The sequence below is a fragment of the Bubalus bubalis genome, chromosome 22 (assembly GCF_019923935.1).
Source record: "Bubalus bubalis isolate 160015118507 breed Murrah chromosome 22, NDDB_SH_1, whole genome shotgun sequence".
In the NCBI taxonomy this organism is placed as follows: Eukaryota; Metazoa; Chordata; class Mammalia; order Artiodactyla; family Bovidae; genus Bubalus; species Bubalus bubalis.
Window position 1 is genome coordinate 47,999,844 of NC_059178.1, and position 24,657 is coordinate 48,024,500.

The 24,657-nt window shown below is 37.7% G+C and overlaps 1 protein-coding gene across 4 annotated transcripts in view; it reads left to right on the plus strand.

The window, feature by feature from the left end:
* The first annotated feature begins 423 nt into the window (after positions 1-423).
* PIK3C3 (phosphatidylinositol 3-kinase catalytic subunit type 3) overlaps positions 424-24,657 on the plus strand; it is a 167,027-nt gene continuing 142,793 nt past the window's right edge. For all 4 annotated transcript variants that reach the window (XM_006056957.4, XM_044934742.2, XM_044934741.2 and 1 more), the window contains exons 1-4: positions 424-599; positions 3,451-3,639; positions 9,070-9,213; positions 22,593-22,722. In XM_006056957.4, the coding sequence (XP_006057019.1) occupies positions 532-599; positions 3,451-3,639; positions 9,070-9,213; positions 22,593-22,722 (531 nt within the window). In that variant the 5' untranslated portion in view covers positions 424-531. The remainder of the gene's footprint in view (positions 600-3,450; positions 3,640-9,069; positions 9,214-22,592; positions 22,723-24,657) is intronic.

Genomic DNA, 24,657 nt, shown 5'->3' on the forward strand with positions numbered 1-24,657 from the left:
GAACAGAAAAAGGAAATCTTTGCTTGAGAGAGCAAATACGTGATTAAACTACAGGTTTTGGAACGGCCACTGAAATTTACACTTGGTAAATCTCTAATCCTTGTGCTTATTCGTTGGTTGACCTCCAGGCAATGAAAGTTGTTACACTTCTTTTTGAATTGAATTTCCTTTTGGTCTGACTTCAGAATAGATCCGAATCAAAAGACAATTTCTTACTTTCTTAAAACAAAAAAATCGAAAACAAAACCGCGGGAATACCGGAAGTCTGGAATGTAACCAAGTACATTGCGTTTCCTGAATCCTGTTTGCACTCAAGCAAGATGGCGGGTCCCTTTGCACATGCGCAGGAGAACGCATGAGCGGGGCGGGCAGTTCCGCCGCAAGCGGTCGCGCTCCGGCCAGGGATTGGCGGCGCCAGGGCCGAGAGGCGGAACCGGAAGCGCCTGTGTTGTGCTGTTCTGCGAGTTCAGCCCCAGCCTCTTCCCAGCGCCGTGCTCTCGGCCTTAGGTGTACCTGTTACCTGGTGGTCCCATGGGGGAAGCAGAGAAGTTTCACTATGTCTACAGCTGTGACCTGGACATCAACGTGCAGCTTAAAATGTGAGCGGGTCCGGGGACGGGGATGGGGATTGCCGAGGCTGAGGCGGGGCGGCAAGGGCCTGCGGGTTGGGGAGAGAAGATGGTTCTTAGCTTGAGGGTCAGCCTGGCCACGGCCGAGAGGGTGGCAGCCGGGGCAGCGGAGGTGGACTGGAGGTCGGAGAGGGGCCGTGCGGAAAGGCCGAGGGCGCGATCTCGTGAGAAAGACAGCGGTAGGAGTAAGTCCGTAAATTCCGCAGGGTTTGTTTTCCAGAAAGCGTTTGCTATTCACAGCAACCTTTTGTGGGATTATTACTCATATTACAGAGAAATCAAGTCTTGGTTAAATCATCGTCCTGCAGGTGGAATGGAGACTGAAGAAATTACGGAGAGGCAGATAAAGTAGCTGAGAATTGGATATAGTACTAAAAACATGAGAAGTGAGAGAGGCTTAGATTGAATCTTAGGAACAGTCAGTTATTATTGTTCAGCTACTGAAGCTGGAAGTCAGTCAAAGGTGAGGAGGGTTCCGGTTGTAAAGGGACCAGAATATATGAGAAGAGATCTTCGCAGGAAAGTCTTGAGGCATCACAGTTGAAGTCCCAAGACATGACGTCTTGAGACCACACTAATGGAACCGAGATGGGGAACAGCTAGGACCAAGTTGGAAATTATGTCCATTAGCAGTCTCTTAGATATATTTTCACGTGTGAAAACGATCGTAAATTATCAAAAGTTATTTATCTAACATCGTTCACCATATTTTAGTCAGTATTTAACAAATGTACTTTGGGCAAAGGGCTGCACACTTATATTTTCTCAGTTGTTAGATGCTCCCTTGAATGATTGTTTCTGAAAGTTACTTCAGACTCTGATAAGTCCTTTACTTTTGATTTTGTGGTGGCAGTAAGAATAATATATCAACAACCAAACTGCACCTTTGTAATGCTTGACACTCCCATTTAAAGTAGTTTTTACAGATAGATGCTTATATAGGACCTGTGTTGCCATCATCTGGTAAAGGACTTTCCTTCAGTCCCATTCCTCTCAGTGTTTCTTGGGTATATGAATGCATTTTTTTATTTGTTTGAAACTTTTGGACATTAAAAGGAAAAATGAAAAAAATTAAAGAAAACTGGTCCTTTATTAACAGATGCATTGAGTATTTTGAAGAAAATTTAGTCCTAACTACCTTTTATTTTCTGAGACTGATTTTGGAGACGACAGGAAGTATCAATTTAGGATCATAAAATCAAAGAATAGTAAATTTTAAAATTTTGTTTTCCCCAGGTCTTTTCATCTCTTTCTGTCATTTTAATAATTTGCACTTTGATGTCCCATTTCTCAGTGCCATAGGTGAATATCGAACTGCCCACAGGACATGGTCATTTTGGGTGTTCCAAAGAACATTAGAAGTAACTTGTCCACAACAGAGCACATCATTAGCCTGCCCTTTTAATGTTAATCTTCTCTCACTCTATTTTGGTGACTGTTAGCATTATTCACTGAATTGGTTAAGATAGAAAATGAGTCTTAAGGAGTCATACAGACACCCGTCTCTCACCTCTGTTTCATCATTCACAAGTTGCCTTGAATCTACCTGCTCAGTATCTTTGATCCATGTCCCCTAGAAAGCCCACTGCCCTAGTCTTAATCTGTCTTTTTCCTTTTAATTTTGATAAAAAGTCTTCCAACTGATCTTGCTTTCAATCCCATCTCTCCATTACATTCTTAAACTCCTGCCACAGTATCATAAACACAAATGTGACCATAGTCCTCTCACTTCAAATTGTTCAATGAACAGATTTTTGAATGTTCATTTTGTTACAGACACTGCACTGAATGAGGTGGCTACTTTTTAGCTTCATTGTCCGCCTCCCCTTGATTCTCATCTCTAGCTTCTTCTCCACATGAGCTTTATGCTTTAGCTGGACCAACTTGTAGTTCCCCAGACACACAGTCTTACCTTTTTGCCATATATGGTGTACTTTAATTCCGGGATGACTTCCTGCCTGTAGCTCTTCATCTCCTGTGTATTGTTCAAGGTCATTTCAGGCAGCCCCTGCCTCCAAGGTGTTCCTGAGACTTTTTGATGTATTTTTCTTTAATCGGAAAAATACTGGCTTTGGCCTCCTCTGTTGTGGTTTTTATTGTCTGCTCTGTTACTTGTTTTGTGATCCTCAATAATAAATTCTATTTCTGAGTCTCTGCTTCATGATTTATAAAATGGTAAGATGGTGGGAAGTAAGTAGGAAAGTCTCTATAAAATGCCTGGCACAGTATATGATGTAATCTTAATTTCCAAGCAATGTTCCTATGTCTTTTATAATCTTACCCATATTTTTTATGACTTAAAACACTGTATTTCTTAATTTAAAAAATGGACTAGATAATACATCTACATAGTAAAAAAAGTAAATAAATTGAAAGTATAAAAAAGTATGCAGTTAACAGTAAGTTTTCTCCCCAGAGCAAGGATGTAATATATTCTTGTAACACTGTATTGTTTATCTTGTCTTTCATTGCTGGGCCTTTATGCTGAGTACAATAAATGTTGTTGAAAGAATATGGGAATAAGTGGTCAACTTGAAATTAAAAAAAAATTAGTGCTTGGAGAGCTGGTGACATCTCAAAGATAGATCTAACAGTTGATGACAGGGTTTAAAATTAAGAAGCCTGAAATAGAGAAGTATGTTGATGAAAATAGGAATGATCTTTGGTATGCTAGGATTTTAAGAGACCTTTAGACTTTAGTTTTATCTATAGGAAAATGTTGAGGTAGCATAAGTTTACTAGGACATAACCATAAAGTCTTCTTAGTATTTGTTAGGTTTGTTTTAAAAAAATGTGTCTAAATGTTATTTTATGCTTTCAGAGGAAGTTTGGAAGGGAAGAGAGAACAAAAGAGTTACAAAGCCGTTCTAGAAGACCCGATGTTGAAGTTTTCAGGACTGTATCAGGAAACATGTTCAGACCTCTATGTTACTTGCCAAGTTTTTGCAGAAGGGAAGCCTTTGGCTTTGCCAGTAAGAACCTCCTACAAGGCGTTTAGTACAAGATGGAAGTAAGTTGTTTTCTTGCATATGGTGGGTTCCTAACTATTCTCCAATTTTTTTTTATGGATATTTAAAGTATTATTTGGAAGCGATACCAAAGGAATTAAAATTATTTAGTACCTATAACCGTAGATCAAGTAGGAACCTACTCAGATAAAGTTGTTATACATAGCAGTATTATAACTAATTGAGGTGGAAGTGAATTTATGTTTGTATTGAGTACATTGAAATATTTTTGTATGAATAAGAACTTGACTGATTCACAGAATGACCCAAGCCAAAAACACATCTCTACATTTGTTCCCATTCTATGCCCTTGAACACAGAAATACTACTGGATAGTCAGATGTTTCAACTGATACTTGAAATTCAGATCTTTAGAGAGAGAGAGAGATGTATTGTCATCTGGATCAGATGTTTATCTTAAATAACTTTATTTTTAAAAGTACTTGGTTTATTAATCATGATATATTAGCAGGCCATTGTTGGTATTGAAGGTAAATATAGTGAATATGAAGTTCCTGTTTTTCTCGTAGGTCCTTAATAAAATCTCTTTTTTGATAGAGTGATGGTGTAGTTTTCATGTTTGATCCATGAGTATTATTCAGTACCTTGGTAGGCTTGGTACAGGATAAGCAGGTTGTGTGCCTCTCTAGAAAGGAATTTATACCTTTAGTATTCATGGAGGACAGGGGATGGCCACATGGACTCTTAAGCTGTGCTGTTGAGGGTGCAGCCCTCTCCCCACTTCTTTTTTTTAACCAAATGTGGCCTGGCAGACTGGGAAAAATTTTCTAGAGAGTTCAGACATCTAAGCTCTGATGATCTGTCTGCATGGAAACTAACTATTTTAATGATGTGTTTTTTTTTTTTTTAGTAGTCTTTTTTGTGGCTGCACACACACACACGCGTGCTCGCACAAATATGTGAATGCATTTGTACTTGTTATTCTGGAAAATTTCAGACCTGTAGAAGTAGAGAATAATGTAATGAACTTACAGCGCCCTGTCTCCTAGCTTCGTTAATTACCTCAAGGCCACTGTTTTTATTTCACTGTTATTTTGAAGCAAATTCCATGATTGTATCATCTCAAATACTTCTGTATGTCTCTAACATAGCTACAGTACCATTATTGCACCTAAAGCAATCCACCCAAACTCCTAAATTGTATCAGAGGTCCTTAAATTGGAATCACGAAGTCTACAAAACTTTGAAATTCTATGCAGAGTGTTTTGTGTCTTATGTGTTTTTACAGGGACAGCTCAAAGCTTTTATTAGACTTTTTGAGGTGGATTGTGACCCCAAAAAGACTTAGAACCAGAAATTTAGGTCTATAACGTCAACATTTATGGTGAATTCCACTTTTTTGAGGAAAATTGTATGATGGTTCTGTACCATGCTTCGGCAATAAAAAAAAATTAGAGCAAAAGCAAATTCCCAGTTATAAGGAAGTTAGCATCTTTCTCCTCTTCCTTCCATTTACCAACTCCTCTGTGCATTGTTTATGTATTATGCATTTTCAAGGATTTAAAAACTTTCATATTTTCTCTTTCACATTGGAGATTTTTAATTTATATTTTTTAAATTGTGAAGCTAAGAAGGTACTCTAAAATACCTAGAATGGCTTTTTTTTTATTATTGTTATTAAAAGGTTTAAAACAGTTGTGAAGAAAATAGATTGAGAAAATACCTCATGTTGGGTAGTGAGGCTTTTGTTTTCTTTTAAATATACATACACTTTGGGCTTAGGGGAAGCACTTGCAGGTTTTGTGCATCCTGCTCTTTAGTATTTAACAGTTGAATTTTTTTACCAATTCATCAGTACAAAAACTGTACTTCTAAAATAAATAAAGGCAAACTTTATACAGCTATTGTTTTCTATAAGCACTTACTTAAAAGAAGAATTACATATTCTGTGGGGAAATTAAATTATATTATGAAAGAATCTCTTGCTATCTTAATTTTTGCATTTCCTTATTTGAGAAAGTATTTTTGGGTAGGATGAAATTCTAAGTTGTCTAAATCTGATTTCAGAGTTTCTAATAGTGAGTTGTACGAGTTCAAATAATGAAGAATTCATTCAAAATTGATTAAGTCTCGTCTATCGTATTCTATTCTATCTTGTCCGATAATAAAAGAGCCCATAGTGAGGAAACCTGTATTTCCTTTACACTTAGGGTAAAATCATCAATTTTAGGCATGAAATGCTGCAAATGTTTACATTACATATATATGAAATATATGAATATTATTTTGCATTACCAGTGGTTTAAACTTTTTTAAAAATTTATATTCTGTTTTGTCATGTGGAAGATTTGAAATGGTTTTATATATAGATCTACAATTTTAAAATTAGAAAGTTAGGATTTTGGAGTGTATTAATCAGACTAGAGAATTAGTACAGTGATGTATGGGAGTGGGGTTAATGGTAGGACATTAGATCATCCAGAATAGGGCTTTGAATCTGGGAACATTTGCAAGCTGCCAGATGAATTTAGGCCTAATTAGAGTTGGGACTTCCCCCTGGTGGCTCAGATGAGAAAGGATCTGCCTGCAGTGCATAAGACCCTGAGTTTGATCCCTGGGTCGGGAAGATTCCCTGGAGAAGGAAACGGCAACCCACTCCAGTATTCTTGCCTGGAAGATTCCATGGACAGAGGAGCCTGGCAGGCTACAGTCCATGGAGTCTCAAGAGTCGGACCTGACTTAGCGACTAAACCACCACAACCAGAGCTGGGGCAGGAGGAAGGGATGATGCCTGGGAAGGGAGAGAACAAAATTTTGAATACACAGCTCCTTAATGTCTCACTAAATCTTTCCATAATTTCTGGACTATCTTGAGCAGTTTTCAAACTATTTTTTAGATGCAGATTCATTCTTTAAAAGAAATCTTCTGTAGAAGCCCAGTATGTAAAACAGGTTAAAGTGTTTTTGCTTTAATTTAAAGAGGTGTGAGGACCTGGAGTTGGATGGATCAAGGTTTGAGGCAAATGATTACTTGCTCTTAGGTGTTATTTCCTGGGCTTCCCTTGTGGCTCAGCTGGTAACGAATCTGCTTGCCATGTGGGAGACCTGCTGTTCGATCCCTGGGTAGGAAAGATCCCCTGGAGAAGGGAAAGGCTACACACTCCAGTATTCTGGCCTGGAGAATTCCATGGACTGTATATAAGCCCATGGGGTTGCAAAGAGTTTGACTTGAGTGAGCAACTTTATCTATTTTCTCCTAGTCAAAGGACAGAACATAGAGTTGAGTATTTTCACAGCTCATTTTTGGATAGTGTCACTGACTTTTCTTTTTATCTTTAGCCTGTGTTAACTAATCTCTGTGGTTTGTTCATTGGCATAAGGTAACACTGCTTATAATTTACCTTTTCAGTCTGGCCCATCATGTGAATAGTAAATAAATAAATTCATTTAGTTTTTTAAGCTTATCTGTAGTGAAGAAAGGCTTTTTAAAGCATGTGTTTTATTTTTTTAAGAACTTTGTAGAAGAAAAAGATTTAAGGTCGTTTAGCGTTTCCTTTAAATTAATAGCCATCTCTAATTTTTCTATAATATAGTGGATGTAAATGTTTTATTCTTTAAATTTATGAAAATTCTGTTTAGATTCTTACTAATGCGGGTGTATCTGACCTAAACTCTGATATGCCCTTTGAGAATAATTTTGAGTAAACAGAAGAACCAATTCTGTGTGTCTGCTGGATATTACTTTGTGTGTTTGCATGGTTTTCTTTGGAGATTTTAAAAGCCATCTGTTGTTTAAGGGAGTGGGAATGATCAGATAAATCAAGTATTAAGTTTGAATGCAGAAGAAAGTTTGCAGAGGTGAATAGAGAATGAAAAAAAAAATGGGAGAGCTGTGCTGTCATTACTGTTAGTAAGAACAAACATTCCTTAGTGAAAGCATATGTACAAATATGCTTTGAAAGCATTAAAAATAATAGTTAAACATTATTGATATTAATAAATAATGTGATTGAAAAAAAATCTCACCTAAAAAATTGTCATATGTTTGTCCAGAGCAGTCTAGTAACTTCTTCATGTTACAAAGTTACTGGATGGTCTCCTTTGACCTCTTTGAATTTTTGGTGGTTTCTTCTGCTTTATTGAGATACCGCTGTATATTATAGGACTGTATATAGCATATTTTGAGTATAACATGAATAATTCTAATTTCTTTCTTTTCTTGATAAAAAGCTATTCTGGAGGATACTTACATTAAAAAAAAATCATAGTTTGGTTGAAAACAAGTTTGGTTCTAACAGGTTTAAATGTTTTCCCAGGTGTTTATTTGTTGTTGTTTTTGCCACTAAGTTATGTCCAACTCTTTGAAACCCTGTGGACTATAGCTGGCAGACTCCTCTGTCTGTGGAATTCCCCAGGCAAGAATATTGGAGTGGATTACCATTTCCTTCTCCAGGAGATCTGCCTGACCTAGGGATCAAACCCATGTCTCCGGCTTAACGGTGGATTCTTTACCACTGAGTCACCAGGGAACTGTTATTATAGCCTTGTGTCTTAGTCATATTGTCTGTTCCTGCTTTTTTTAAAATTGAAGTATGATTGATATTCAGCAAAGTGATTCTATCATACATACACATATGTATATATCTATTATTTTTTATCCTTTTCCATTATAGTTTATTATGAGATATTGATTATAGTACTCAGTGCTATATAGTAAATTTTTGATGTCTGAGTTTCTTGATTAAAGGACTTAGCAGCATTATTTTTCATGAATTTTGCCTTACAAAAATTTTTTCACGTGTTGTGTAGGCATACCTTGAAGATACTGCAGGTTTGAGTTTAGATCACCACCATAAAGCAAATATTGTAGTAATTTTTTTTGGTTTTTCAGTGCATATAAAAATGACCTTTATACTATCCTATTAGTCTCTTTGGTATGCAATAACATTGTGTCTAAAAACATAATATATGTGCCTTAATTAAAAATGACTTTATTGCTGAACATTTCCTGTGATCTGAGCCTTCGGTGAGTCATAGTAGTAACATCAAAGATCACAACAGATCACCATAAAAACATTAATAATGAAAAAGTTTGAAATATTGCAAGAATTAACCAAAATATGACACAGAAACACAAAATAAGCAAATGCTGTTGTTGGAAAAATGGTGCCCATGACTTGCTAGATGCAGGGTTGTCATAAACCTCAACTTGTAAAATATGCAGAATCTGCAAAGTCCAATAAAGTGAAGTGAAGTAAAATACAGATTTTTCTGTATTTAAAATTGAACTTGCCTAGAGCAAAATTGAGGTAAGTGCCATGTTAATTTTTGTACTACTAACTAATCTTTGGTACATTTTCTCTGAATCAAATTTCTTGTATGATTTGTTAAATTAGAAGAAAGTTACACACATATGTCTATGTTGATTTTCTGTCCTTAGCTTTATGTTTTTGTTTACCTCATTTTCATAGCTGGAATGAATGGCTAAAACTGCCTGTGAAATACCCTGACCTGCCCAGGAATGCCCAAGTGGCCCTGACAATATGGGATGTGTATGGACCAGGAAAAGCAGTGCCTGTGGGAGGGACAACAGTTTCACTGTTTGGAAAATACGGGTAAGCATTTTCTTCTCCTAATGGGAATGCTGTGATTTTTGGTAGGAAATAGTCATTGAAAGCTGGAACCTTATTTTTAGGGGGGTTGGGGGGGAGACAATTTGGCATATACTGTAACTGCTTTATTATAGGGTTTTTCTACTTTGTCATAATAATGAGAAAGAGAACAATTAACAGGATTAAAAGGCACTAATACACTATTTTGGTATGCTGCTGCTGCTGCTAAGTCGCTTCAGTCGTGTCCGACTCTGTGCAACCCCATAGACGGCAGTCTACCAGGCTCCCCCGTCCCTGGGATTCTCCAGGCAAGAACACTGGAGTGGATTGCCATTTCCTTCTCCAATGCATGAAAGTGAAAAGTGAAAGTGACGTCGCTCAGTAGCATCTGACTCTTAGTGTCCCCATGGACTGCAGCCTACCAGGCTCCTCCATCCATGGGATTCTCCAGGCAAGGGTGCTGGAGTGGGGTGCCATTGCCTTCTCTGATTTTGCTATAATGGTAATGATTAAGATAGACAGGTTAAATTTGGTTTTAAAAATTTACAGATAATATTGATAGAGGTTTATTATGGGGGGGAAAAAACCAGAACAAAACCAAAAACATGATAGTCCTGAAGGGTGTTATTTCTCTATACCTTTTCTCCTGAATAGAGAGATGACTCTTCATCTTAAGAAAATTGTTGACATTCTGTTCTTTCTATGAATTAGTACCTTGTTAACCTGCAAAGGTGGTGATTATTTGTTTTTTTTTTTTAGTTTTGTTCTTAAGTTTTATTATGACTTTTAAATAGTTTTGAAGTGTTTCAACCCATTGCTCTTTTTACTCTTTATAGTTCTCAAAAAAATTCCCATTTTTGGTCATTAGGAGCCCCTTCAAATTGATCCTATCTTCGCCAGCGGTTATTGGTAGCTTCTTTACTTTCTGGTAGTCAAACTATTACAGGCTCATTGGGCAATTTTTTGCCCCCCACCTGGAGTCTGAAAGAAGTTCTAGTCCCTTTTGGTATGAAATAATAGAGATCATAATCTAGATATTATCAAACTTTTTAATTTTTGCCTATTTTTACATCATAAAATATGAGCAAAGGTGATCATATTATGATATTTTCATTTACTCTTTGTGTTTATATTTCTGTGAATTGCTTTTTCATATCCTTTGCCCATTTTTTAAAATTGAGATATAATTCACACTCCATAAAATTCTTTGCCTTTTTTGAGTTGTCATTTTTCTTCGTAATGTGTATGAAGTCTTTGTAGATTAATGAAATTAGCCCTTTGTGTGTTACATGTTACAAATATTGTTTTTCCTGCTTGACATTTTGTTTTGAATTGTCACATATTTGTTTATTGCTTATTCAGTTGCAATTCATGAATCTTAAATTATGATACTGAGTTTAGCAGCTTTTTATAAGCTGATGGTGGTTAGGAAGGCAGGCTGTAGAACTACATTGTCTGAGTTCAAAACCTGGCTCTTTTGCTTATTGGATTCTCTGGTAGCTCAGTGGGAAAGAATCCACCTACCAATGCAGGAGACTTGGGTTCAATCCCTGAGTCAGAACGTCCCCTGGAGAAGGAAATGGCAACCCACTCCAGTATTCTTGCATGGGAAATCCCATGGACAGAGGAGTCTCGTGGGCTGCAGTCCATGGGGTCGCAAAAGAGTTGGACATGACTTTGAAACTAAACAACAATACCACCTTAACACTATATATAATTTTGCTTATTATTTGTGTACCCTTGGGCAAGTTATTTAATCTCGCTATGCCTCAATTTCCTTTTCTGTAAAATGAAATCATATTAATAGTATTTACCTCACAGAATAGTTTATGATGATAAATTCCTAAAGACAGTAATATGCTTAAGAAGTACTAAGAAAATATTAGCTGTCATTATTTCTGAACTATTTTTGTTAGTTTTGAATACTCTTAATTATAAAATGTTTTAATGTTGGAGAGGGATAATCTTCAGTAATAGTCATTTCAGAATTTCTCTGAATATTCTCTTTATTGATACATTTTAATATTTAGTTAATTTTGAAAGGAAAATCACTTATTTTATTGGGAAACTGATTGAATTACTATGTGAATTACAGGGAAAAATTGATAATCTTATAATACTGAATTTCTCTATTCAGAAATAAGGTATCTCAGAAAAACTTCATCTCAGGAATAAAATTTAGATGTAATTCCATTTAGAATAGCTTGATTCCTTAGTAATGTGTAGGTATCTTAGTTTAATGTACCTATTAAAGAATTATTTATTATTGAAATCCATGCAGAAACAGTACTTTAGACATAGCATAATATATTGTGGCCTCCAGTTTTAAACATAGTTTTTGATAAAATGACGTTATAGTAGAATGGACATATTACAAAATCAGTATTGTTCCTTTCCCAAAGTGTTTGTTTCTTTTTGTCTCTATGAGGGTGAAATTTGTTTGCCACACAGAAAAAAAGATTTATCACTCTTATTGTAGTTTTACTGGTTAAATGTTCTTAAGAAACAGCCAGATAGACCTCTTGGTTTTTCCTCCTGGCTTCTTCGTAAGTGGTTTACTTTCTGAAATATCAGTGGGAGTTTCCCTCATGGTAATGTCTCTTTTAACACGCATGCATTTTCATTGACCTTAGGATACTGTTTCCGGAGACAGTCTGACTAGACTGTAGGTGTGAGACAATAGAAATTTCCATAGAAGTACAGTGGAATAACCTGCCTACAGCCAAATAAACTCAGACCGACGAAGTACATGAAATCAGTAATCATTGTGTGTATGTGTGTTTGTAATAACTCATATTAGATCACCTACTATTCCCTCTAGGCTGATGCTGCACCTCAGAAAAAGGAACTCGGAGAAGCTCTATGAAATTAAAATGACTCCTTTTTCTCTGTGTGTCCTGGGGCCTTTCCTTGAAGGGGAATTGGGTTGCAGTGGAGACAAGCCCAGGCATTCTCTCGCTGGATATTGGACTTGCTGTGTATTTTTGGATTGTGGAAGAATATGATATTCAGGATGTTTCAGGTGCTTTAGCAGAGTGCAGACATCTGCTTGTACTGCTGGGTCACAGCCGCTTTTCTGTGTGGGGTTGCTGACACTCATGGTGAGAAAGTAGCATGAGTCTTCTGGATGACCTCAGGAGGATGCCTGTGCAAAGTGTTTTTCCACGTACCCTTAAGAATCATGTCATGTGCCACCACAGTTCTCATGACTTAGGGAGATGGTGCTTTAGACCTTCACTTCCTCAAATGTTTCTTAAGCAGTGATATAGCACCTACCCCACTCTTGTTCCTGAAATAGTCCTAGTATGGGACTTGCTATTTGCTAATATCTGTTTTGTATACCTGAGTCAGTGTGAATCAGTACTTCTTGGAAAACAGTGTAAATTAATTGAAAAATCTGTTAGGATATGGCTAGAATAACTAATTGTCCTCATTTTGAAAATCTAGCTTATGAGATTTCTAAGTAGCTAAAGAATGGATTGATCATTAGGTTGAATTGGCAAAGGACCATAGATTTCTCTTGTAGATGATTTTTGCAAATGTGGGTTCTGAAGTCAAGGCAGTTGCTTCTGTAGTGGCTTGGCCCCGGGAGCTGGAACATCAGCAGCAGCTGTTGCTGGGGCCTCTGCTGACGTCTGAGGGTGATCGTGCTGTACTGTTTTCTTCTGCCTTGGTGTGTGTGTGTGTGTGTGTGTTAGTCACTCGGTTGTGTTAGTCCCTCAGTTGTGTCCAACTCTTTGTGACCCCATGGACTGTAGCCTGCCAGGCTCCTCTGTCCATGGAATTCTCCAGGCAAGAATACTGGAGAATATATATAGCAACCCAGGGAATACTGGGTTGCTATTCCCTTCTCCATGGATCTTCCCAACGCAGGGATCAAACCTGTGTCTCCTGCATTGCAGGCAGATTTTTTACTGTCTGAGCCACCAGGGAAGCTCCTTACAAAATGCCTTAATTTGGCTTAAAATGCCTTGGTTTGGCTTAATTTCCCAAGTGGACTTAATCCACTGAACATCTTCTGACTTGTCACCTGGAATTTTTGTGTCTGCTTAGTCACTTCAGTCGTGTCCGACTCTTTGTGACCCTGTGGACCATGGCCCGCCAGGCTCCTGTGTCCATCTGCAAAGGTGCCATTAGTGTTAAAAGAAAGTAATATGTTCACGTGATCATTTGAATCGTTTGGCATCACCCCATCCTCCATGTCCTCTATCCTTAAATTTCTTTTCCAGGTCCATCCCAAAGCACCTAAATCATTTAGTAAACTAACATCCTGCCAAGTGTTCTGATTTTTTACTTAGTTAAGTTTAGCCAAACTATTCAGTTGAGGGGTAAGGAAAATGAGAGAAGAGAGGGAAGCCTTCTGCTGTTTCTGAAGGTACATTTAAGGATATTCACTGAAAGTGGTATTATGACCTCACTGTACCCAGTTTCTTGGAGACTAAGAAGGTCTGCTGGATGTTGAATCTCTCTCAGTTGAAAGGGAAAGAAAATAAACTTTATAACTGCTGCTACGTCGCTTCAGTCGTGTCTGACTCTGTGCAACCCCATAGACAGCAGCCCATTAGGCTCCTCTGTCCCTGGGATTCTCCAGGCAAGAATACTTGAGTGGGTTGCCATTTCCTTCTCCAAAAACTTTATAAAGTACTTCTTTAATAGTATAACTTTTTTTTTGATCTTTAACATAATAGATAAATATTGAGAGTTTTGATTCTTAACAACCATTTCATACATTTTGTATTGGGCTTATAAAGTAAGCTTTTGCAGATCTGGCTGCTAGATATTTACCTGTTTATTACCAGGCTTAGAAACTTTTAAAACATTTGGTCCTTAATCTTATACTGCTCATGAGCTTGTAGCAGTCCTTTACAGTTCCCAGTTTAAATGCTTATGGCATCATTACTTACATACATTACATAATATTCAGTGAAAATCCTCTTTATTATCTCAGGAAAATCTGCTAAGAAATTTTCCATTGGTAATATAAAGATAATAATTGTTTAAAAATTTATGTAACCCTTTTACAGTTAAATAGGGCCTCCCTGATAGCTCAGTAGGTAAAGAATCCGCCTGCAGTTCAGGAGACCCCAGTTTGATTCCTGGGTTGGGAAGATCTGCTGGAGAAGGGACAGGCTACCCACTCCAGTATTCTGGCCTGGAGAATTAATTACATGGATTGTATAGTCCATGGGGTCAAAAAGAGATAGACATGACTGAGTGACTTTCATTTTACTATTAAATAGGGTTTGCCTGGTAGCTCAGACAGTAAAGAATCTGCCTGCAATTCAGGAGATCCCGATTCAATCCCTGGGTTGGAAGGATCCCCTGGAGAAGAAAATGGCAACTCACTTCAGCATTGTTGCCTAGAAAGTTCCATGGACAGACCATGGGGTTGCAAAGAGTAGAACATGACTAAGCAACTAACACACATACACACACAGGCACATCACACATGCAGTTAAATACAGTGTTTTTAAAGATAGTAAGAATGTATCAATATATCCAATGTGTACCTAGTTAAGAAAATTATTTAATGTAGAAGTCTTTGGATTTGCCTGCTCACCTGCACACACTTTTAATCTTAGTCTTTCCATTGCAATTGACAACTTGCTCTTTCAGCTTTGAGGGTATGTTTGAATAGACTTTATAATGTTTGAAAGACCTTGTTAACACTTAAGAGAGAACACACTAACAGAAGACTATCTGTGCAGTGCATTTTAAAAAGTTACCCAGAGCTCCTTTATGAGTCTGTTCAACCTCTACTCTGGGTCTTCTTGGTCGCTTGTTTTCTTATGTAAAAAAAAAATTAATCATTTTTATTGCTAGTTGCTTTACACTGCTGTATCAGTTTCTGCTGTGTAGCAAAGTAAATCAGCCATACATATACATATATCCTCTCTTGTTTGTATTTCTTTCCCATGTAGGTCCCCACAGAGCACCAAGTTAGGTTCCCTGTTGCATGCAGTAGGCTCTCATTAGTTATCTAATTTATACATCGTAGTGAATATATGTCAGTGCCACTCTCCCAATTCATCCTACCCCACCCCTGTTCCCTGTTAGTATCCATACATTTGTTCTCTATGTATGTGTCTCTGTTTCTGCTTTGCAAATAAGACCTTTACCATTTTTCTTGATTCTTCATTGAGATATGATATTTGTTTTTCTCTTTGATTTACTTTAGTCTGTATGACAGTCTCTGGGTCCATCCACATCTCTGCAGATGACACAATTCTGTTCCTTTTTATGACTAATATTCCATTGTATGTACCACATCTTCTTTGTCCATTCTTCTGTTGATGGACATTTAGGCTGCTTCCACGTCCTGGCTGTTGTAAATAGTGCTGCAGTGAACATTGGGGTACGTATATCTTTTTGAATCATGGTTTCTCTGGGTATGCCCAGTAGTGGGACTGCTGGCTCATATGGTAGTTCTGTTTTTAGTTTTTTAAGGAACCTCCATCTTATTCTCCACAGTGGCTATATCAGTTCACATTCCCACCAACAGTGCAAGAGGGTTCTCTTTTCTCCACACCCTGTCCCGGGTACATTTTTTGATGATGGCCATTCTGACTAATGTGACATGATACCTCATGGTAGTTTTAATTTGCATTTCTCTACTAATTAGTGATGTTGAGCATCTTTTCTTGTGTTTGTTGGCTACCTGTATGTCTTCTTTGGAGAAATGTCTATTTAGGTCTTCCTTCACTGTTTTTTTTTTTTTGGTATTGAGCGGCATGAGTGGTTTGTATATTCTGGAGATTAATCTTTTGTCAGTTGCTTCATTTAAACATATTTTGTCCCATTCTGAGGGTTGTTTTTTCATCTTGTTTTTTATTTCCTTTGCTGTGTAAAAGCTTTTAAATTTAATTAGGTCCCATTTGTTTATTTTTGTTTTTATTTTCAGTACTCTAGGAGATGAGTCCAAAAAGATCTTGCTATGATTTCTGTCAAAGGGTATTCTACCTGTGTTTTCCTCTAAGAGTTTTATAGTATCTGGCCTTATATTTAGGTCTTTAATCTACTTGAGTTTATTTTTGTGTACGGTGTTAGGTAGTGTTCTAACTTCATTCTTTTACATGCTGCTGTCCAATTTTCTCAGCACCACTTATTTAAGACACTGTCTTTTGTCCATTGTATAGTATTGCCTCCCTTGTCTTAGGTTAGGTGACCATAAATGTGCTGGTTTATCTCTAGGTTTTCTATCCTATTCCATTGATCTCTTGTTTTGTGCCAGTACCATACATCTTTTTTTTTTTTGGTAATGTCTCTGCTTTTTAATTTACTGTCTAGATTTTATTTTTTGTATTTTTATATATATATATATATATTTATTTATTTATTTATTTTTACTGTTCCTCCAGCTTCAGTTTTCTTTCTCAAGATTGTTTTGCTCTTCAGGGTCTTTGTGTTTCCAAATAAGCTGTAAAATTTTTTGTTCTCATCTGTGAAAAATGTCATTGGTAATTTGATAGCAATTGCATTGAATCTGTAAATTGCTTTGGGTAGTATAGTCGTTTTCACAATATTGAGTCTTGTAATCCAGGAACATAGTATATCTCTATCTGTTTCTGTCATCTTTGATTGCTTTTATCAGTATCTTAACAGTTTTCTGCGTATAGTCTTTTGCCTCCTAGGTAGATTTATTCCTAGGTATTTTTTGCTGTTGTTGTTGCAGTGGTAAATAGAATTGTTTCCTTAATTTATCTTTCTAATCTTTCATTGTTAATGTACAGAAATGCAAGAGATTTCTGTGTATTAATTTTGTATCCTACAACTTTACTAAATTTATTGATGAGCTCTAGTCATTTTCTGATGGTATCTTTAGGATTTTCTATGTACAGTATTATGTCTTCTGCAAACAGTGACAGTTTTACTTCTTTTCCAGTTTGGATTCCTTTTATTTCTCTTTCTTCTCTGATGATTGTGGCTAAGACTACAAATCTTTGTTGAATAAATAAAGTGGTGAGAGTGGACACCCTTGTCTTGTTCTTAGAGGAAATACTTTCAGTTTTTTACCAGTGAGAATTATATTTGATGTAGCTTTGTCATATATGGCATTTATTATATAGAGGTAGGTTCCTTCTTTGCCCATTTTCTGGAGAGTTTTTACCATAAATGGGTTGAATTTTGTCAGAAGCTTTTTCTGCATCTATGGAAATGATTACATGGTTTTTATTCTTCACTTTGTTAATGTGGTGGATCACTTTGGTTAATTTGCATATATTGAAGAATCCTTGCATCCCTGCAATCAGTTCAGTTCAGTTCAGTCGCTCAGTTGTGTCCAACTTTTTTGAGACCCCATGAACTGCAGCACTCCAGGCCTCCCTGTCCATCACCAACTCCTGGAGTTCACCCAAACTCATGTCCATTGAGTCGGTGATGCCATCCAACCATCTCATCCTCTGCCGTCCCCTTCTCCTTCTGTCCTCAATCTTTTCCAGCATCAGGGTCTTTTCAAATGAGTCATCTGTTCCCATCATGTGGCCAAAGTATTGGAGTCTCAGCTTCAACATCCGTCCTTCCAATGAACACCCAGGACTGATCTCCTTTAGGATGGACTGGTTGGACCTCCCTGCAGTCCAAGGGACTCTCAAGAGTTTTCTCCAACACCACAGTTCAAAAGCATCAATTCTTTGGGGCTCAGCTTTCTTCACAGTCCAACTCTCACATCCATACATGACCACTGGAAAAACCATAGCCTTGACTAGACGGACCTTTGTTGGCTAGGTTGCAGTAAATCCTACTTGATCCTGGCATCTGATCCTTTTAATGTGCTGTTGGACTCTATTTGCTAGTATTTTGTTGAGGATTTGTGTATGTATGTTCATCAGAGATACTGACCTGTAATTTTCTTTTTTTGTGATACCTTTGTTTGGTTTTGGTATTCAGGTGATAGTGGCCTCATTGAATGAGCTTGGGAGTTTTCTTCTCTCTGCAGTGTTCTGGAAGAGTTTGAGAAGGATACGTCTTAGCTCTTCTCTAAGTGTTTGATAGAATTCTCCTGTGAAGGCTTCTGGCCCTGGCCTTTGGAATATTTTTAATCACAGCTTCAATCAGTACTTGTGATTGGTCTGCTCATATTTTCTGTATCTTCCTGATTCAGCCTTGGAAGGTTTTATCTTTCTGACAGTTTGTCCATATTTGGAGCATATGGTTGTTTGTAGTAGTCTCTTATGATTCTTGGTATTTCTGTGGTGTCAGTTGTAGCTTCTCTTTTTTTCATTTCCAATTTTATAAATATGAGTCCTCTCACTTTTTTCTTGATGAGTCTGGCTAAAAGTTTATTGATTTTGTTCATCTTCTTAAAGAAAAACCTTTTTGTTTCATTGATCTTTTCTGTTATTTTGTCTTTATTTTATTTATTTCTGCTCTGATCATTATGATTTCTTTCCTTATACTTAACTTTGGGTTTTGTTTGTTCTTTCTCTAGTTGCTTTAGGTGTAAATTAAGGTGGTTTACTTGAGATTTTACTTATCTCTTGAGATGAGACAGTATTGCTATAAACTTTCGTCTATGAACTGCTTTTGCTGCATCCCAGACTCTGACCTGGCCCAACTTCTGCATGTACTACTTTCTCTCAAAGTCCACTGCTGCTAATGCTAGACTCGTGTCAGTTGTGGGACACTCGTCTATTCAGATATCCCACAGATGCAGGGTTTACCAAACCAATCTCAGGGATTTAGTCTGAGGCTTGTCCAGCTACCTGGAGATTTCATTCCTCTAACTTAGTTGCACAGCCCCTGAGGCTCAGATTTGGTGTTGGCCCCAGCTCTGCATGTAAACCCCCTTCTGGCATCTGTTCTACACCCATGCAAAAGGGAGCGAAAGCAATGGCTGACTGAGGCAGACTTACTCAGGCCCACAGGGCTGTGCAGCCACACTGGGGTGTGTGTGAATTGCCTGTGGTGGTGGAGATTGGCAGGCAGTTGGGTAACAGAATGGGGCATGCTTACTCTGGTGGGAGTCCCTCCAGGTATCTGTGGAGGCAGGGGCTGGCATGTGGGGACAGTGACACCCCCCACCCCCCCACTCCACATGCCAGTCAACAGTGGTGCCTCATTTCCTAGGCAAACCATACTTCCTTTAGGGACGTTCCACTCAGGGCCTCACACTCCTGTTCTCTTTCTTGTATCCTCAGGGTCAACAGCAGTCCTCTCTCCACATCCGTTCTCTTGTTCAGTCGTGTCTGACTCTTTGCAACCCCATGGACTGCAACACAGCAGGCTTCCCTGTCCTTCACAGTCTCCCAGAGTTTGCTCAAACTTTTGTCCATTGAGTCGATGATGGCATCCAACCTTCTTGTCTTCTGTTGTCCCCTTCTCCCCCTGCCTTCTATCTTGCCCTGCATCAGGGTCTTTTCCAGTGAGTCAGCTCTTCACATCAGGTGTCCAAACTACTGGAGCTTCAGCTTCAGCATCAGTCCTTCCAATGAATATTCAGGGTTGATTTCCTTTAGGATTGACTGGTTTGATCTCCTTGCTGTCCAAGGGACTCTCAAGAGTGTTCTCCAACACTACAGTTCGAAAACATCAATTCTTCAGTGCTGCAGTCCATGGGGTCACAAAGAGTTAGACATGACTGAGTGATTGAATAACAACAACAGCCTTCTTTATGGTCCAACTCTCACATCCATACATGACTACTGGAAAAACCATAGCTTTGACTACATGGACCTTTGTCAGCAAAGTAATATCTCTGCTTTTTAATATGCTGTCTAGGTTTGTCATAGGTTTTCTTCCAAGGAGCAAGCATATTTTAATTTCATGGTTGCAGTCATCGTCTGCAGTGATTTTTAAGCCCAAGAAAATAAAGTCTGTCACTGTTTCCATTGTTTCCCCATCTGTTTGCCATGAAGTGATGGGACCAGATGCCATGATCTTAGTTTTCTGAATGTTGGGTTTTGAGCCAGCTTTTTCACTCTTTTTCACTTTCATCAAGAGGCTCTTTAGTTCTTCTTCACTTTCTGCCTTAAGGGTGGTGTCATCTGCATATTTGAGGTTATCGATATTTCTCCGGGCAGTCTTAATTCCAGTGCTTCATCCAGCCTGGCATTTATCTTGATGTACTCTGCATATAAGTTAAATAAGCAGGTTGACATATATTGTATTGTATTTGACATATATTGTCAAGTACAGCCTTGACGTACTCCTTTCCCAATTTTGAAGCAGTCTGTTGTTCCACATCCTGTTCTAACTGTTGGTTCTTGACCTGCATACAGATTTCTCAGGAGACAGGTCAGGTGGTCTGGTATTCCCATCTCTTTGAGACTTTTCTACAATTTGTTGTAATTTACATAGTCAAAGGCTTTAAGTAGTCGATGATGCAGTAGTAGATGTTTTTCTGGAATTCTCTTGTTTTTGCCATGACTCATTAGAGGTTGGCAATTTGATCTCTGGTTTCTCTGCCTTTTCTAAATCCAGCTTGAACATCTGGAAGTTCTCTGTTCATGTACTGTTGAAGCCTAGAATTTTGAGCATAATTTGCTAGCATGTGAAATGAATGCAATTGTCCGGTAGGTTGAACATTGTTTGACATCGCCTTTCTTTGGGATTGAAATGAGAACTGACCTTTTCCAGTCCTATGGCCACTGCTGAGTTTACCAAATTTGGTGGCATATTGAGTGCAGCACTTTAACAGCATCATCTTTTAGGATTTGAAGTAGCTCAGCTGGAATTCCTTCACCTTTGTGCTCTTAGCCCCACATTTTTGTATTCAGTCCTCTCAGCCCCCACCAGCACTGGCAAAATCCTGTCTTGGTCAGTTGGCGCCCAGGGCTGATTTTGAAGGAGGCTTTGGGATGGATGATGCTCAGGATGCTAGAGCCTGTCCTGGCAGAGGAGACCTTGGCTTGAGGTGTGTGGGGAGGGTGAGCCTGCTCAGATGAGTGCACCTCCCAGTGCTTGTATGGGCTGAAGCGGGTGGGTGGGGATGGGGATTAAAATGACAGCCCCGCCTGTTGCTCACCACTCAGCAGTGGTGCCTTGCTTCTGTGGTGTCCTGGCCTTCTTCTGCAGACTTTCTCAGTTGTTGAACTCCTTACTGCTGTCCATTCAGGCTCTCTTCACAGCCACCAGCTGTCCCCTTCCTGGGTCCATGTCCAAACCCCACTTTCCAGCACCCAGCCCTCCTCCCGACAGAAGACACGTGACTCAGGCTGGGCTGGGCAAGGCTGCAGTACAGACCGTGTGCACAGTTCTTACTTTGTCCTGCCTTTCACAGATGGTCCACCGTGTTCTTTGATCCTCCGAAGGTTCCTTTCTGTCCCCGCAGATTTCCCCACCATGAGGGGATTTTCTGATTGCAAGAACCTCTTCTCGCCTTCAGCTTCCCCCCAGGGTTGCTGGTCCCTTTTTTGATTCTTTTTTTTTCCTTTCTTTTTTTCTACCCCACTGTGAGGGGATTTTTCTTGTCCTTTTAGGTGTTCAGAGTCTTCTTCTAATGTTCAGTAGGTACTCTGTGTGAGAATTGTTCCATTTATACATATATTCTTGATGTCCTGGTGAGGAGACATGAATTCCACGTCCTTCTCTTCTGCCATCCCGACTCCTCTTTGATAGTTTTTGAAGGAAGCAAAAGCGTGACAAAGGTGATACAGTCTTTCACTTTAAAGTAGGATCATCCAGCTCAGTCTGAATTCTGACAATATGTTAAATTTCTGATTTGTAGACATGGGCATTTTTTCTTATTTGAATACAGTATTGTATTCCCTTTTAGACATCTCTCTTATGCAAAAGAAGACAGGAGAAAAATAAGCCTCTACCCAGCGAAAGGAAAATAGTAGCTTATATTTATTGAGTTCGTATTATATGATAGGCACTATTCTAAGTACTTGTTACTTGTATTGGTTTATTTAATATTTCTGTGTGAGACACAGTTACTCTTTATTTTACTCATTTTATAGATGAGGAAGCTAACACAGAGATGTTAAATAGTTTACCAAAAGTCTTGTAAGTAACATTTGGCACAGCAGGGATCCAAATCCCAGCTGTTCAACACCACTGTCTATTAATACTCTGCTGAATTGTCACTTAAAGTGGCAAGTTATGTAATTATTTTAATTTTAGTTTCGATCGATGTAAATGTGACATTCTCTTTCTGGGTAGAAATTTGGTTTCTGTTTCTAAGATTTCCACTGAAGTGATGAAGTATGTGTACCCTATTCCTGATGCTTCTCTTTTTGCACTCTATCTTTGGAATATCTGTAATATTTCTAACTGCTTGAAGGAAAAAAGAAGGATGTGGAAAACAGTGCTACGTGGATTCAGTTGCTTGGTTAATTGCTTTATATTCCACTGGAGGCTTGCTGGAATTGTCTCTATTTAGAAATCAAAAAATTCCCATAATGAACTAAATTAATTCTTTCCTGAACATTCTTTTTGCCTAGCATGTTTCGCCAAGGGATGCATGACTTGAAAGTCTGGCCTAACGTGGAAGCAGATGGATCAGAACCCACCAAAACTCCTGGCAGAACAAGCAGTACTCTCTCAGAGGATCAGATGAGTCGCCTTGCCAAGGTAAAAAAGAAATTACTGAAACAGGTGGAAAGCTTTAAATGATAATCTGTTGTATAAATTGACATTATGAATTCTGTGAGGTTACTTTTTAATTTAAATTCAATCTTTTAATGATAGTTTTATTGAAATATAATTCATGTACCATAAAGTTCACGCTTGGAAAATGTACTGTTCAGTGATTTTTTTTTAGTGAATTCACAGAGTTGTGCATTCATTACCATTCTACCTTTAGACCATTTTTATCAAAAATGTAACCATGTACCCATTAGCAGTCATTCCTTGTTCTCTCCTCTCTCCAGCCCCTAGCAACTACTAATCTACTTTCTATCTCTGTGGATTTTCCAGTATTGGATATTTCATGTAAAGAGAATCATGTAATATATTGCTTTTTGTGTCTGAAACTCCAACAGATTTGAAAACATAGAGCTTTTGGTGATACTTTCAGGATGATCACCTCCCTTTTTTGGTCACATAATCTGAAAGATGCATGTGTTATTACATGCTGGAGATTCTTATACTGTTTGAAAATGAAAATTTCTTATACTAGCTAGTTTAAATTGCCCTCACTCCACCACACTCCTCTTTTTGTAAACTGAGTTATTACCTTTTTCTTTCAGAATTGTGTTAATGAAGTGTTTTCCTTTAGCTTTTGTATTTTTAAGTTAAATTCTTTTTTAAAATTACAACAGTTTAACTTATTTTGTGAATATCTGTTCAAAAAGTACTATGTTACATACTAGCTTCCCCCCAGCCGTCTGTTTTACACATGGTGGTGTGTTATGTCCGCGCTGCTTTCTCAGTTCGTCCCACTCTCTTTCCCCAGGTGTGTCTGCATGTTCGTTCTCTACATCTGTGTCTCTATTGCTGCAAACAGTACAGGGAACTATATTCAATATCTTGTAATAACCTGTAGTGGAAAATAATTGGAAAAAGTGATCAGTATCTTGTTATAATCTGTGTTGGACAATAATTGGAAAAAGTGTACCCAACATGTTTTGTTCGAATCACTTTGCTGTACGTGTGAAACATAATATTGTAAATCAACTATACTTGAAAAAAAAAGACTGTGCCAAAAAAAAAGTACTATGTTAGATACTGTTTAAATATCCTTTTACAGTTCTTTAGTTAAGAGATGAGACTTTAATTTTTACATGTAGTTTTCCTTTCTGATCTTATTAGTTATGGATGACTCTGTAATGAATGGTGAAAGTTTTGGTGCCAAACATTTTACAACTTGTTGCCTCAATCTACATGTGGAAGAAATCCTAATTATAAAGACTAAGCACTTGGAGTGTCTAAGCTTTGTGCTTCAATGTAATTTTTTTCAAGTTTATTCTGTCTTTTTATATGTCTCTTTTATGGAAAAATTATATCAGAGCTTCTTAATAAGCATTTTGACCAAATTGCTGTTGTCCTCCATAAGTACTATTCCCCTCCATAATAAATAAAACTTAGCTTTCAGTTCAGCTATTCATTGTGAGATTTTGTTGATATTCTTACATGTAATATAGGAAACCCCTTACACTTTTCATATGTATACTTTCTCTTTAAGAATTTCTTAGTGATGCTATTTTATTGAAGCTACTCTCTGAATTTTATAAACTGTGAATAATAGAAATTGTATCAGAATCACCTCATTAATAAGCTATAAGCTTGTATCTCAAATGCAGGAAAACCTCTTAAATTGTCTTTAAGAACAGCATTCATTATGAGAATGAATATTATGATTCATGTAATAACAAAATTCTGAATTTGAGGAGAAATGGCTGAGTCAAGAAATATAAAGCTATGTAGTTGCACAGTGCATCCACTTTGTTTCTTTTATATTAAAAAAATATTATAGGCTTCTATTCACATGTTCCTAATTTTTTCCCAATTATTTTTTATTTATTTATTTTTTTAAATTATGACTTTAATTGAATGATTATAATAGAA